This window comes from Piliocolobus tephrosceles, chromosome 16 (assembly GCF_002776525.5).
Source record: "Piliocolobus tephrosceles isolate RC106 chromosome 16, ASM277652v3, whole genome shotgun sequence".
Classification (NCBI taxonomy): Eukaryota; Metazoa; Chordata; class Mammalia; order Primates; family Cercopithecidae; genus Piliocolobus; species Piliocolobus tephrosceles.
In genome coordinates, this window is record NC_045449.1 from 31190088 (window position 1) to 31204863 (window position 14776).

General features: G+C 44.2%; 1 protein-coding gene across 5 annotated transcripts in view; it reads left to right on the plus strand.

Annotated features, from left to right (window-relative positions):
* Window positions 1-14776, plus strand: part of ACACA (acetyl-CoA carboxylase alpha) — a 344091-nt gene that overhangs the window by 316564 nt on the left and 12751 nt on the right. For all 5 annotated transcript variants that reach the window (XM_031934241.1, XM_026456734.1, XM_023204709.2 and 2 more), the window contains 2 exons: window positions 459-571; window positions 14293-14447. In XM_031934241.1, coding sequence (XP_031790101.1) covers window positions 459-571; window positions 14293-14447 — 268 coding nt within the window. The remainder of the gene's footprint in view (window positions 1-458; window positions 572-14292; window positions 14448-14776) is intronic.

A 14776-nucleotide genomic window follows, 5' to 3' on the forward strand; every position in this document is an offset into this window, starting at 1 on the left:
AGATAGATAGATAGATAGATAGATAGATAGATAGATAGATAGATAGATAGTATTGATGAAGCATTGCCCTTCATCACTGTACATCCTACGTGATGGAGGTGATTCCCCTGTCACTGTGCCTACAGCATTTTTTTTTCCCCCATGGAAAATAATGTGATTCCTGTTACTCTTACCAGCTGTAGGTGGTAGAATCTGTATTCTTCTCCCTTTGAAATGGAAGTTGACTGGTGTGGTAATGAGAATTACTTTAAATGCTTTTTGCCAGGCCTTTCTCATACCTCACTTAGACACTTCTCTGGTGCCTACTGTTCTCCCTGGGGAGATGTCTGTTAACCATAGGTGGGCAAAACCATAATGAAGCTATTTCTTGGTCCACAAATTGTAACTGGCCTCATTCTGTTGTCTCCTTCCTTTAAAGTACCTCTATTTCTGTTTTGTTTTCTTTCTTTCTGATCCAGGGGATCTGTTCTGGAGCCAGAAGGGACAGTAGAAATCAAATTCCGCAGAAAGGATCTGGTGAAAACCATGCGTCGGGTGGACCCAGTCTACATCCACTTGGCTGAGCGATTAGGTATGTCTGCTTGTCCTCCTGGCAAATCAATGAGCCATTCAGCTGATTTGTAATGAGTACATTCATAGGCCAGGGGAGGAGGCACTGAAGCATTTGATCCAATTCATGATAATCTTTATTTACTGTCCTCTATATGGTAAAAACCCTGGTAGAATGAAATAGTGTGTATAATAGGGAAAGTGAGCCCTAAAAAAGCAAAAGTCACCTGATTTTTTTCCCTGATATTTCCTTAGAGTGCAAAAAGCCCGTCTTTCTAAGATGTCCTTGTAGAGAATGAGTAGCTAGAGTTGCTGCTGGGGGCAGGCCTCACCAGACAGAGAATATGCTAGATCTAAATATGTCCTGTTTCTACTTGTTTCTTTGGACAGCTCACTTCATTTCTGAGAGATGGTATAGAAAAGCAGGAGTCTTTACCCAGGCGGTGTCCAGGGGTCATCCTGAGCTAGAGAAGTAGAAGTAAAGATTGCGCACTGTGTGCTTCCAGATAGTAACTGCAGCCAGAATAGCCCTGAGAGCAGGCGTGTTTAATGCTTCCAGCAATTACTCTCTTGCTCATTTGTTTTTAGAGCTTTTGGAAGCCACTTGCAATCTGAACATAGGACTAAACCATGGGAGTCCTGTGTTGAGTCCAGAGTCTAAATGAGTTTCAGATTCTTTTAAAACACTGATTTTCTGCCCAGGTCTCCCATTGAGCCGCTTGCTATGTTAGTAAAGATAATTGCTTGAGGTTCTTTTGTCGGTTGGTTTGTCTTGTTTTTGTTTTTTTTCTAAAGGAACAGAGATTGCCTTTAAAATGTAGTGAAACTCAGTGAATGGAGAAGAAATGCTAGCTCATTTATGTTCCAAATGATAATTTAATTAATAAAGTACCATTTGTGGACTGTATATCCCCACCATCCAGAGACAGAAAAATCCCGTTTGCCTACACTGTGGAGACTGTACATCCAGGTATTTGGAGCCCTGAGCCAGGTTGCCTGCCAAACACGGTGACTTGGGTTACAATAAACCCTGTTTGTGTCCCATTGTTTGCCACTGGGGAACAGCCACCAATAAGTCTAACTCACCACAGTCTGATCCTTTCATGGGGAATGCACACATACAAGAAATGAGAGTTGTTTCTAAAATCTATTGCCACCCAGAATTGTTGAGGTGGTTTTTTTCTCTTTCTTTTCCAAACAGGATAATTACTTCTGACCAACCCCATATACTTTAATTAAAGTAACTGCAGCTCAACAGCAAGTTACTTACAACTGTACATAGAAAGAGCTCTAAAAGCTTCAGCCACTGATAAGCATCTCACTTAGATGGCTCATAATTGCTGCCAGCATCCCTCGATTGTGTTTACCACTAATTCCATACAAAGGCAGCAATGCTGCAATTGCAGGGCACAGCAAATTGCATCATTTTCCTTTTTCTTTTTTTCCTTTTTTTCTTCCTTTTTCTTTTCCTTTTTTTTTTTCTTTTCTTTTCTTTCTTTTTTTTTTTTCTTTTTGCTGGTTTTCTTTCTGGCCAATTTAAAATTTGTCAAAGTCGGTCTTCTTCTGGATCACTGCCCTTTGATATTTCGCGCACTCCATTTGCCACAAACAAGCCGCAGGGCCGCAGTTCATGCTGACTCTAGCAGAAGCAGAGAGCTCCATTTATCTTACACTGCCTGCTGAATTCCTACTCATTAACTAGGGGTTCACTGCCTCTTTTTAACCCCCCAATGGCTGTTATCCCTTCAGAGTAACTGGGTGGTAGGGAGAGGGATCCTCTCTCCCTTTGCAGAAGGACTGGATGGTTAGGGGTGTGGGGATGAAGCTTCTTTCTCTTCAGGGAAAGTGATGTCGCTCCCACCTTCAGCCAGCACCTTTTAACTTTTGAAGCACATGGAGGGGAGAGGGAGGAGACTCCCAAGTGATAGCCATTTAATCATTTGTTACAAATCATCTCGTTATCAATTTCCTATCCGCATTGGAGAAAACCATATTTATTTAACTTTGACCAAGATGGCACTTGAGGAAGGACCCTTAGTCTGCTAAATGTGAAGCAGGCTCTGGCCTAGGGCAGCTTGGGGACATGAGCAGTGGACTTGGAAGAAGAATAACTAACTGCGAGTCTTGTAAATTATTTAACTTCTCTGAACATCAGTTTTTTCCAACCATAAAGTGGAGATCACACCTCTGCCTCGCTAATATGAGGAGCAGATGAGTACGCATTTACTTCGTTGCATCATTATCTTTCCGTCTTAATCATTAGAAAAAGCAGATGGCCATGTTTGGTATCCAGCATTCTCTGTGGCTCAGTCCCACATGTGGAAATAGGAAAGAAACAGAAGTATAGTCCTGTCTCTCAGGGATCTCCAACACGGGCAGCTGTCTCTGCGACAAAACGGGTCAGCCTGGATATAACGGGACATATTATGAACACGATTCCTTTGGGGTTCATAATGATTCTAGCTCTTTTAGCAATGCCTAGAACCAAACTACCAAAATTCTTTTTCACAAAGTAGGTGAAAATTGTCTCTTTTTTCAGATTGGGAAATTGAGGCCAAAAAATCTAACATACAAAATAAATAAAAGTACACCAGAGCCCAGAATGGAATTCTCATTCCCTGTGTTCTCCATTTCTCAGGATTTCTTCAGATTTTTCCTCAGCTGAATACTGAGCCTAAAATAAATTAAACAAGAATTCTTTCCCATTGTAATCTAAAGCCAATTCCACAGAGAAAATCTGATTTAGGAGAAAGCCTGTAGGAGTGGATGTTATCTTGTGTTCCCGTTCTCTCCCCAAATCTGCCTCTTTACTGGGGAGCTTACTCACAGATCACTCAGACAAAGCAGTGCACAACTGATCAACTGTGTTCAAAAACATAATTATTCCAGGTGCGGTGGCACACACCTGTAATCCCAGCACTTTGGGAGGACAAGGCAGGCAGATCACCTGAGGTTGGGAGTTCGAGACCAGCCTGACCAACATGGAGAAACCCCGTCTCTACTAAAAATACAAAATTAGGCCAGGCGCGGTGGCTCAAGCCTGTAATCCCAGCACTTTAGGAGGCCGAGACGGGCGGATCACGAGGTCAGGAGATCGAGACCATCCTGGCTAACATGGTGAAACCCCGTCTCTACTAAAAACACAAAAAGCTAGCCGGGCGCGGTGGTGGGCGCCTGTAGTCCCAGCTACTTGGGAGGCTGAGGCAGGAGAATGGCGTAAACCCAGGAGGCGGAGCTTGCAGTGAGCAGAAATCCGGCCACTGCACTCCAGCCCGGGCTACAGAGTGAGACTCCGTCTCAAAAAAAAAAAAAAAGAATTACTTCCTACCATTTGGTTGCCTTAAGGAAACTAAACTTCTTCTCTGGAAATGGAGCCGCAGCCCTCCCAGGCCTTTTTGTCTCTCTCTGATATCCTTCTACTGCCTCACAAGGCCAGGAGCAGGGAGAGTGGCTGTGGAGCGGGATGACCTTGCTAGCCTGGCCTCTTGAGTGCTGTGACCTGAGGTCCTCTCCTGGATCCTTCCCCTCCTTTTGTGTTCAGAGAGAAATCAATTTAGATGGAGAGAGAACTGTCCAGCCCAAGTGTGAAGCAATTGTAAGTTCCCCACTGTCCCTCTCTCTCAATACGAAGAGTACCTGGGCAAAGGAGCCACTTAGGGGAAGTTGTTCTTGGTCGTGGCCCTGTTCCCAGGCAGCTGGCAGCCTGCCACACAGCACCGCCGCCCACACAGAACATGCCCTGCCTGCTTGCCACAGTCTGCCTGCCTGCCACAGGGAGCAGCAGCATGGACTGAGCACTGCTTCTGGCCCTCGCCTAGTCCTTCTAGGCCTGCCCACACCCACCATGCCTTCAGGGTCAAGGTTGCCCCAGGTGCAGATATGGAGCATTGTGGTGGCAGTGAGGATAAACTCCCGTCTGTAAAAATCTTCAGGAATGCCTTCCTCCCAAGCCTTCTCTTTAGCAGCCAGAATGACAGGAAAAGGACTGTTCCCTGGGCTAAGGGGACTTAAGGGTTAAGCTGCTTTTCTGGCAGAGGTGATCAGAGTATCTGAGTTGTGTTTTTCCAACTCTTGTGTCTATCTTCAGGAGGCTGAAAGCTGAAAAGAGACAGAGTTGATTGAGGCAGAAAGTATGTCTTTGCCTGGAAAGTTAAGACTAGGAAAGAGCCGGGCGCGGTGGCTCAAGCCTGTAATCCCAGCACTTTGGGAGGCTGAGACGGGCGGATCACGAGGTCAGGAGATCGAGACCATCCTGGCTAACATGGTGAAACCCTGTCTCTACTAAAAAATACAAAAAACTAGCCGGGCGAGGTGGCCGGTGCCTGTAGTCCCAGCTACTCAGGAGGCTAAGGCAGGAGAATGGCGTAAACCCGGGAGGCGGAGCTTGCAGTGAGCTGAGATCCGGCCACTGCCCTCCAGCCCGGGCGACAGAGCGAGACTCCGTCTCAAAAAAAAAAAGACTAGGAAAGAAAGAAGTTCTGATATGCATGCCTTAGTGAGTGGCCTTTCACCTCTCACCTGTTGAACTTGGAGTGTCCTCACTGACACTACGGCCACTGTGTCCTTTGCAGTATGGAGGCTGATGAGAAATAACACGAGGCTTTCTATCACGAAGGTAGATATGGGATCTTGCCTCCTCTCCTGTTAGCAGTAGCTGAAAACCTACCCCTCACACTGATTCAGAAGCTGTTTGACTTGGTGAAGTTTAGTGCAATAGTGACAACATTTTCTGAGAAGAGAAAGGGGTCATTTTAGTTTGATCCTTTAATCTCATTGTATTTATAAAAGCACCTGGCCTTGCCTCCCCTAAGGAAGCAGTGATTCACAATTCTGTTTGGCCAGAGGGACCTGGCAGGCATTTAGTTAAAGGGATTCCCCAAGAGAAAGCTGTCATCAGAATGTATCTTGGTCCCAAATGACCAGATCCCTGTATCCTGACCTGCCAGACATAGGGAGAGCAAATTGGGGAAGGAAAATAATGAAGACTGCAGAGGCATATTTCTACCAGAAGAATTCAGAGAATTATATGCTGTTTCCTGACCTTTTTTATATGGATATGTCTGCCTGGAAACACAGGGACAGGGCTGATCTGGGAGCAGTATTTTTTTTTTTATTCCTGTTTGGAAATCTCTGGGTTTTCTATTAATATAATGATTTTTAAAAATATGAACAGTGGAGCACTAACACTGTTGCAAGGAACTTTAGGGTTAAACATCCCCTGAGAGGATTGCTGTTAAAATCAATATGCAAATGTGGGTGTATTTAGATAGGTATGGCCCCCTTTGAAGAAAAGCAGATATATGAAAATGGGATTTTAAAAAAAGCTAGATACATTGGGAGAAATTATTCCCATTACAAAAGGATTATTTGCCTTACCAAAGGATTCACTGCAGGGTTCCTCATAAAATAGCTCCCTTAAGGCATTTAAAACAGGATCTGATTTACACAGTTTTTCAAGAATGCTTTTGTGTAAAGAAAGGCACACCTGTTATGGATATAGAAATAGTTTTGCAGGATTTTTTTTTTTTACCCTATCTTAGTATCTTTATAGAAAAATTTCTTTCAACATAGAAAATGTGATTACATAGATCTTTGAAACAACTACTTGTGTTTTGTACTTCTGAATCTTAATAAGATTCCAGTCTTTTTTATGCTGATTTTTCAGTCTCAAGGTTGAGGGATGGGAGTATGTTTTAATATCTGAGATATTCAGGAGCTCTCTGGGGAGGGTGGTGTGGTTCTTATCTCTAGTATCAGAAGTATTTAACCAATCAAAGCCAAGTTTGTCTCCCTCCCTCCCTCCCTTTCCTTCCTTCCTTCCTTCTTTCCTTCCTTCCTTCCTTCCTTCCTTCCTTCCTTCCTTCCTTCCTTCCTTCCTCTCTTTCTCTCTCTCTCTCTCTCTCTTTCTTTCTTTTTTTTTTTTTTCAGACAGTTTTGCTCTTGTTGCCCAGGCTGGAGTGCAGCGGCACAATCACAGCTCACCACAACCTCTGCCTCCCGGGTTCAAGTGGTTCTCCTGCCTCAGCCTCCTGAGGATCTGGGATTACAGGCATGCACCACCACGCCCAGCTAATTTTGTATTTTTAGCAGAGACGTGGTTCCTTCACGTTGGTCATGCTGGTCTTGAAGTCCCGACTTCAGGTGATCTGCCTGCCTGGCCTCCTGAAGTGTTGGGATTACAGGCGTGAGCCACCACACCCAGCGCAAATTGCTTTCTTAAGTAAAGAAAGAAGGGCCCATCAACGTTAAAATTGGATTTAAATTTACATAGGCTTCTTAGTATAACTGTTTTTGTTTTCGTTTTGTTTTCGAAATGGAGCCTCGCACTGTCGCCTGGGCTGGAGTGCAGTGGTGCGATCTTGGCTCACTGCAACCTCTGCCTCCCAGGTTCAAGCGATTCTCCTGCCTCAGCCTCCCAAGTAGCTGAGATTACAGGCACCTGCCACCACGTATAACTTTTTTGAAAGTTGAGAATGTTTTTTAAAACCCTTTAATATCACATTCTTTCATAAAACATTTTCCCTATTTGCCAGACTGCGATTGTTGTTACATAAATGAGGAATGCAACTCAGAAAAGGAAAAAGATTTCTGCAAGGTCACCTAGAGCCTTTGGCTGAGCGAGAATTTTTAGTCTACGAGTCTGATTTTTATTCCAAGCTTTGAAGATGTCACCTCCCCCAAATCCTGCTTTTATGATGTAGTTTGTTCATACACAGACTAGGACTGGCCTTCTCCTGGCCTATTTAAGTGGTATGGCTGGGCAAAAAAAATACCTCCTGCTGCAGAAATCAGCTATTTCCTCTGGGAGTTTCTCTTTAGCCTTTTTTTTTTTTTTTTGGTCAGAGACAGATTCTCACTCTGTCCGCCAGCCTGGAGTTCAGCGTCATCATCATAGCTCATTACACCTCGACCTGCCAGGCTCAAGCAATTCTCCTACCTCAGCCTCCCAAGTAGCTAGGACTACAGGCATGCACCACCACATTCAGCTAATTTTAAAATATTTATAGAGATAGAATTTCCCTGGTTGCCTGGGCTGGTCTCAAACTCCTGGCCTCAAGCAATCCTTCCCACCTTGGTCTCTCAAAGTACTGACATTACAGGCATGACCCACCGTGTCCAGCCTCTCTTCACCTTTGATACCATAGAGGAGAAATGTGGCTTTTCATTGTATCCTGGCTCCAGGGAACACCTGATAGGCCACTGTGCTGTGGATACTTTCAAGTCAATTTGAACTGCTTTGTTTAAGGAGCATGGGCTCTTAAACCAGATTACCTAGTCCAAAATCACAACTCCACTATTTCCTAGCTTTGTGGTCTTGGGTGAGTTACTTTTTTGTGCCTCAGTTTCCTCATCTTGTCTTTTAGGATTGTTGTAAGGATTAAATGAGATGAAAAGTACTTTAACAGTACCAGCACACAGTAACATCTCAATACTGTTAGCTCTTCTTATTTGATCAGTGATATTTCATCTCTGTTTAATTCTTTAAAATTTTTAATTAGAAGTGTGCATTTTTAGGATTTCATGGGGACTTATTTTTTAAGAGACAAGGTCACCCTCTTTCACCTAAGCCAAACTTGTCCAGCGTGTGGCCCAACACAAATTTGTAAGCTTTCTTAAAACATTATGAGATTTTTTTTACAATTTTTTCCCCTAGCTCACTGGCTATCATTAGTGTTAGTGTATTTTATGTGTGGCCCAAGATCCAATGTGGCCCAAGGAAGCCAAAAGGTTGGATACTCCTGACCTAGGCTGGAGCGCAGCAGCACAATCATGGTTCACCACAGCCTTGAACTCCCAGGCTCCAGCGATCCTCCTCCCTCAGCGGCCAGGGCATCTCTGGGACTACAGGCACGCTTCACCATGCCTGGCTAATTCTGGGGGCATGGGGGAGGAAAGACAGAGTCTCGCTTTGTTGCCCAGGCTGGCACCCTGGGCTCAAGCCATCCTCCTACCTTGGCCTCCCAAAGTTCTGGTGTTACAGGTGTGAGCTACCACACTTGGCGTGTGTGTGTGTGTGTGTGTGTGTGTGTGTGTGTGTTGAGACAGGGTCTTGCTCTGTTGTCCAGGCTGATCTTGAACTCCTGGCTTCAGGCAGTGCTCCCAACTTGCATAGGGACTTTTTATTTTGGATAGGAAAGGATGGGAGCACCTACCTTTTTACTCCCGCCCAGCCATTTCCTAATGTAGAATTCTAGAAAAGAATGACTTTTCTCTCTGTAGCATATTCTTAAACACACTCACACACGTGTACACACCAACTTGCTTTCCTAAAAACCCTGAGGCCCTGCAATCTGGCTAGAAAAGAAAGAAAACCATTTCAAGATATTTAATTGTACAGGGAGCTTACAGGATTGATCGAGAGCTTAGCTTTTTACAATAGTCCAGTGAATAAGAAATGCTCCTGACAAACGATCAATGATAGGATAATCACTCTTTATCCCCCTCCTCATTCTTACCTTCTTTCTTTCAGGAGAACAGGGTTCAGAAGTCAAAAATCTTTATAGACGCCGCTTTTAAATTAAGCAGAAAATAGACATTGACATATTTGTTAATCTCCTCTAAATCATTACCAGGGCTGGCTGCTTTGCTGTACAAGGGGAGAGGGGCCCTCGGTGTGCAACACATGGATATAACTGGCTTAACAACAGCCTTTTATTTTTAGAAAATAAAATTTAAAAAATGTTTTTTCCCCTAAAACAAAGCACACAAATCTTTGACCTTCACATGAGCATTTAAAAACACATACATTTTCCACTTCAGTCTTTTCCTTGCTTTGATGCTTTTTTGAGGTGGGTCTTGAACCATAATCAGAGGAATTACTGAAGGAATCAAACAAGGCAGGCTTTGGAGGAATGCCCTGTGATCTTCCTAGTCTCAGGAGGGCCGGAGCATTATAGGCATTTATTTTGTTGTTCTTTCAAAGCTCTAGAGTAGCTTGATTGAGAGGGTAAGACCCAGAAGCCAGCATCCTCCGTCCTTCCAACTTGGTGAAGCCAAAGCCTGGTTTCTGAAACACTGTCCTCAGCCCATAGCTACTCCCTCTTCTGCAGCCAGTTCTTAACTCCTTGCGAACAACAAACCAACTCTCCAGCTGGTTTCCCTATAGTGGCCACTGCAGGATATCTACTTACCAGCCTTCAGTACCATTTAACGTGGAAGAACACAGGCTTTGGAGAGAGCCAGACCCAAGTGTAAATCCTGACTTTCCCACTTAAGAGCTGGATGCAGCCAGGTGCGGTGGCTCACGCCTGTAATCCCAGCGCTTTTGGAGGCCAAGGCAAGCAGATCACCTGAGGTCAGTTTGAGACCAGTCTGGCCAACGTGGTGAAACCACATCTCTACTAACAATACAAAAATTAGCCGGGCGTGGTGATGGGCACTTGTAATCCCAGCTACTCGGGAAGCTGAGGCAGAAGAATCACTGGAACTCAGGGGGCAGAGGTTGTAGTGAGCCGAGATCGCGCCACTGCACTCCAACCTGAGCGACAGAGCAAGACTCCATCTCAAAAAAAAAAAAAAAAAAAAAAATTTCAGAGCTGTGGTTTTCTTACCTGTAAAATAGATACCCTGGCATAAAGTTGAGTTGTCATAAGGATTAGAGATCACATACCTGAAGCAACTGGGAAAACACTCAGTAACACTGAAGTATTCAGCTTGGCAGCAGTGTTTACAGCTGACCAGATGTAGGTGTGTAAATCTGAATTGTGCTTGGTGATTATGAGCTATGTGATCCTGAAAGATTTGAGTACAATGCCTGGTACACAGTAAATGCTCAATAAATGGTGTGTTAGATATGGTCCATGTATATGTGCGTTCAGTCCTGTCAGTGATCTTGCCATCCCTTTGCTCCCAGCAGGGCTGTGACTTTACCTATTGTTGCATTAGTTCTTGAACTCACAGTAACAAGAGAAGCAATTCTTACATCTTAGGCCTGCCTAAGGAAATTGCATCTGAATGGGAGCTATTGGAGACATTGTCCTGGTCTTAGTTATGGAATTGGGACTAAGATAGAACCTTTATCAGCCAGGAGCCCACCATCATCACTTAGCCTTTCAGAAATTAAAGGGACACTACTACTGAAGCACTTGTCTTCTGCCCAAGTAAGCAAGAAAGGACAGCTAACAGTCTTCAAAAGCTTTGTGACCTTGGTAAGTCACGTAAATTCTCAGTGCCTCAGTCTCCTCACCTGTAAAATGGGAATAATAAGAATACCAGTCTCCTAAGGTTATTGTGATAATAAATTAACAGATATAAAACACTTAGAATGGTGCCCAGTACCCTATAAATATTAGCTTTGGTTATTGATTATATGCATTGGATAGCCAGGAATAAGTTTTCTTTTCCAGCTTGCCTAATTTTTAAAACTTTTCATTTGATAAGAATTTCACAAAAAAGTGACAAGAATAATTCAATGCTTTTTTCCTCAAATTCACCTACTGTTAATATCCCATTGCTTCATTATTTCTGCATATTCACATGTGTACATGTATTTATTCTGTCTTGCTCCACACACACATGCATTTTCTTTGAACCGTTTGAGAGAGTAATCTGTGGACCTCTTGTCTGTATTATTTATTTATTTATTTATTTTGTTGAGACAGAGTCTCACTCCATTGCCCAGGCTGGAGTGCAGTGGCACAATCTTGACTCACTGCAAACTCCTTCCCAGGTTCAAGCAATTCTCATGCCTCAGCCTCCTGAGTAGCTGGGATTGCAGGCATGTGCCACCATGCCCTGCTAATTTTTGTATTTTTAGGAGAGACAAGGTCTTGTCATGTTGGCCAGGCTGGTCTCAAACTCCTGGCCTCAAGTAACCCACCTACCTCAGCCTCCCAGTGTGCTGGGATTATAGGTGTGAGCCACTGCGCCCAGCCCTCCTGCTTCTTTATTCATAAATATTAGTGTGTATTTCTAAGAACACAGACTTTCTCCTACATAACCACAATTATCAAAATCAAGAACCGTAAACATTGATACTACTAATTCATGATTCATATTAAATAAAATTTTACCAATTGTCTAAATGTCCTTTTTAGCTTTTTTTTTTTGAGGGGTCGGTCTGATATCTGATCTAATGAGCACACATTGAAATTCATTGTCAAGTTGTTTTTTTTGTTGTTGTTGTTTGAGACGGAGTCTCGCTCTGTCGCCCAGGCTGGAGTGCAGTGGCCGGATCTCGGCTCACTGCAAGCTCCACCTCCCGGGTTTACGCCATTCTGCCTCAGCCTCCCGAGTAGCTGGGACTACAGGCGCCCACCACCTCGCCTGGCTAATTTTTTGTATTTTTTAGTAGAGACGGGGTTTCACTGTGTTAGTCAGGATGGTCTCGATCTCCTGACCTCATGATCCGCCCGCCTCGGCCTCCCAAAGTGCTGGGATTACAGGCTTGAGCCACCGCGCCCAGCCCATTGTCAAGTATTTTTAATCTCCTTTAATCTGAACTGATTCTTCGGCCTTTCTTTGTTTTTCACATTTTTTAAGAGTGAGCCACTTTTTTGTAGCACGTTTCCTCAGTTTGAGTTTGTGGTTAGATTCCGATTCTGCTTTTTGGGCAGGACTGTTGCGGAAGTCACGTTCTGTCCTTCTCAGGATGTCGTCAGGAGTCACAGTATCAGTCCTATTGATGGTAATTTAATTACTTGTTTAAGGTGTTGTTCACTAGGTTAATCCACTATAAAGTTACCATTTTCCCCTTTGTAATTAATAAGTGATTTGTAAGGAATATTTTAAGACTTTGTGAATATTCTGTTTCTTATCAAACTTTCACCCACTGGCTTTGACATCCATTGATGATTCTTGGCAGAGTAATTTACTGTGATGCTTGTAAAACAGTGATTTTTCTAATTCCATCATTTCCTCTACACTTACTGTTCTTCTGCTGGAAGACAGAGTGTTCCCTTTCCCTTCGCCCTCATGTAATTACTTATAGGAGGGTGAACTGGTAGATTCTAGTTTCATTCCACAAATACCCTGTCTGGTGATAAATATCATTATTTATTTTAGTGCTCATTGTCCCAGATCTGGCCAGTGGGAACACATTCAAAACTGGCTCCTGCATTTTTCTAACATGTCTCAATCATTTTTTGAGGGCTTCCTTGTTTTTTGTCACAATATAGCCCAGGTTCATCTGATGTTTTCCCTGCCTCAACCCTAGAATCAGCTATTTCTCCAGGGAATCTTGGTTTCTTTCTATGGAGAAGGGAAAATATTTGCTTCCCTGCCAAGGGTGTTCTGAGAATGTCTCATCTCCAAAGACACCAGCCAGCCCTCGATCCCTCAGCCATCAGCCCTCCAGGCAGATCTACACTAGAATGTCATCCGTTAGTATGGGGCCCTGTGCGTTCATGCTGTTCAGATGTTTTGGAGGGAACGCTGCTGAGGCACCGGGGCCTACAGCAGCACATCAGTGGCACCTTCATCACAGTTTTAAAATGGTGATGAGCTTAAAAAAAGAGGTAGAGTTGGGCATCCAAAAAACTTATAAAAATGGAACTTAAGTACTATAGTTACATCCCTCCTCTGTTAACCTGTGTTTATGTATAATACTTACTGCTCAGTCAGCAGCCCAAGGCTGTTTATGGCATATGATTCATAGTGGTGTAAAAAACAAGGCCTGTTCCCAGACAGGCATGCTTGAAATAGACCTTCGTCTTCTGCATCCTATCACCTGTGCTCATGTATTTATTTGTCAGCTTTGGTGACAAAGCACTTCAGGTTGTCCCTAACACCAGAGGCTGTCACCTATTGCTCCTTCAGCTAGACTTACTCCTCCTTACTAGGCAGGCAGCTAAATTTTCAGTATTGATTGCAGATCCCATTCTGAAAGTAATTAGGAAGAAAAGCACACCATAGCAACACCTCTACTGGGACGCTATTGATTGGGGGAGGGGTCCCTCCTTGTTACAAGGAATTCCAAAGTCTCCTGTCTGTTGAGTCAGAGTACCGTGTGCAGTGATCCAAATGAGGTTTGCTGACTGCCTTTCTCTTTTTACATCCTCCTTCTCCTTTAGCCCAAGAAGTAGAATGTCTTTGTCACTCTGTTCAGGGATTGGCTCTGGCAGTAGCAGCCCAGGCGGGAGACCACAGGCTAACCCACTGAGCTGACACAAGACATGAGGATCTGGCTCTGATTAGATTGAGTTCTGCTAATTAAAGGTTAAGAGTATATAAACCTGAGATTAGAAGCCATGAAGTACTATGGCTTGTAACTTTAGGAGGTATTCAGGTCCTTGCCAAGTTTGGCAGATAACTTGCATGTACACAGGGAAACAGGAGCTGAGCTACTAGTTTGTGCTTGGAGCTTAGGGGTGCTCTCACCACATCCCACGTATAGAGTAGCCCAGCTGCTTTGATGTTGGTCAGCAGGGATGGGCATGGTGTCAGCGTGCAAGTACTGGCCTCAGGAAAGGAGGAGTCTGGGTGGTGTCAGCAAGATGCTGCAGGCCTCTAGGTCGCTACTTGCACCTTCTCAGGGAGAGGCATGGGAGAGGGACTGCAATCTGCCTTCACACTTGTGACTGCCACAGGGAAAAGAGGGCATGTGGGCTTCCTGTGGCAAGATGAAGACAGTTCTGGCATCTTGTAGGGCCCTGTTAATCAGCAAAGAGCAGAGAAGACAATGGGGAGCCAGGCCACAGAGGGAAGAGGGGGCAGGCTGATGAGCTTCCTGTGATTATGGCTGCTTCTGTGCAGAGAGATTCCTGGTCACTACAGAGTGTGACGGGCATGTTTATCTAATTGCAGGGACCCCGGAGCTAAGCACAGCTGAACGGAAGGAGTTGGAGAACAAGTTGAAGGAGCGGGAGGAATTCCTAATTCCCATTTACCATCAGGTAGCCGTGCAGTTTGCTGACTTGCACGACACACCAGGCCGGATGCAGGAGAAGGGTGTTATTAGTGTAAGTACAATGGTTGCCACTTCTCCTGACTTGTCAGAGGCCCACATGTTAGCAAGTATGTGTGTGTGTTGCACACAGGCTTACAAGCAGGGAGCTATGAGGACCAAATTAAAACAACTCCTGCAGATCAAAACATTTTCAATATTTTTTAGATTTTCGCTTTTTCTGTAACTGTTATCATCCTAAAACAATGTATAGGCCGGGCGCGGTGGCTCAAGCCTGTAATCCCAGCACTTTGGGAGGCCGAGACGGGCGGATCACGAGGTCAGGAGATCGAGACCATCCTGGCTAACATGGTGAAACCTCGTCTCTACTAAAAAATACAAAAA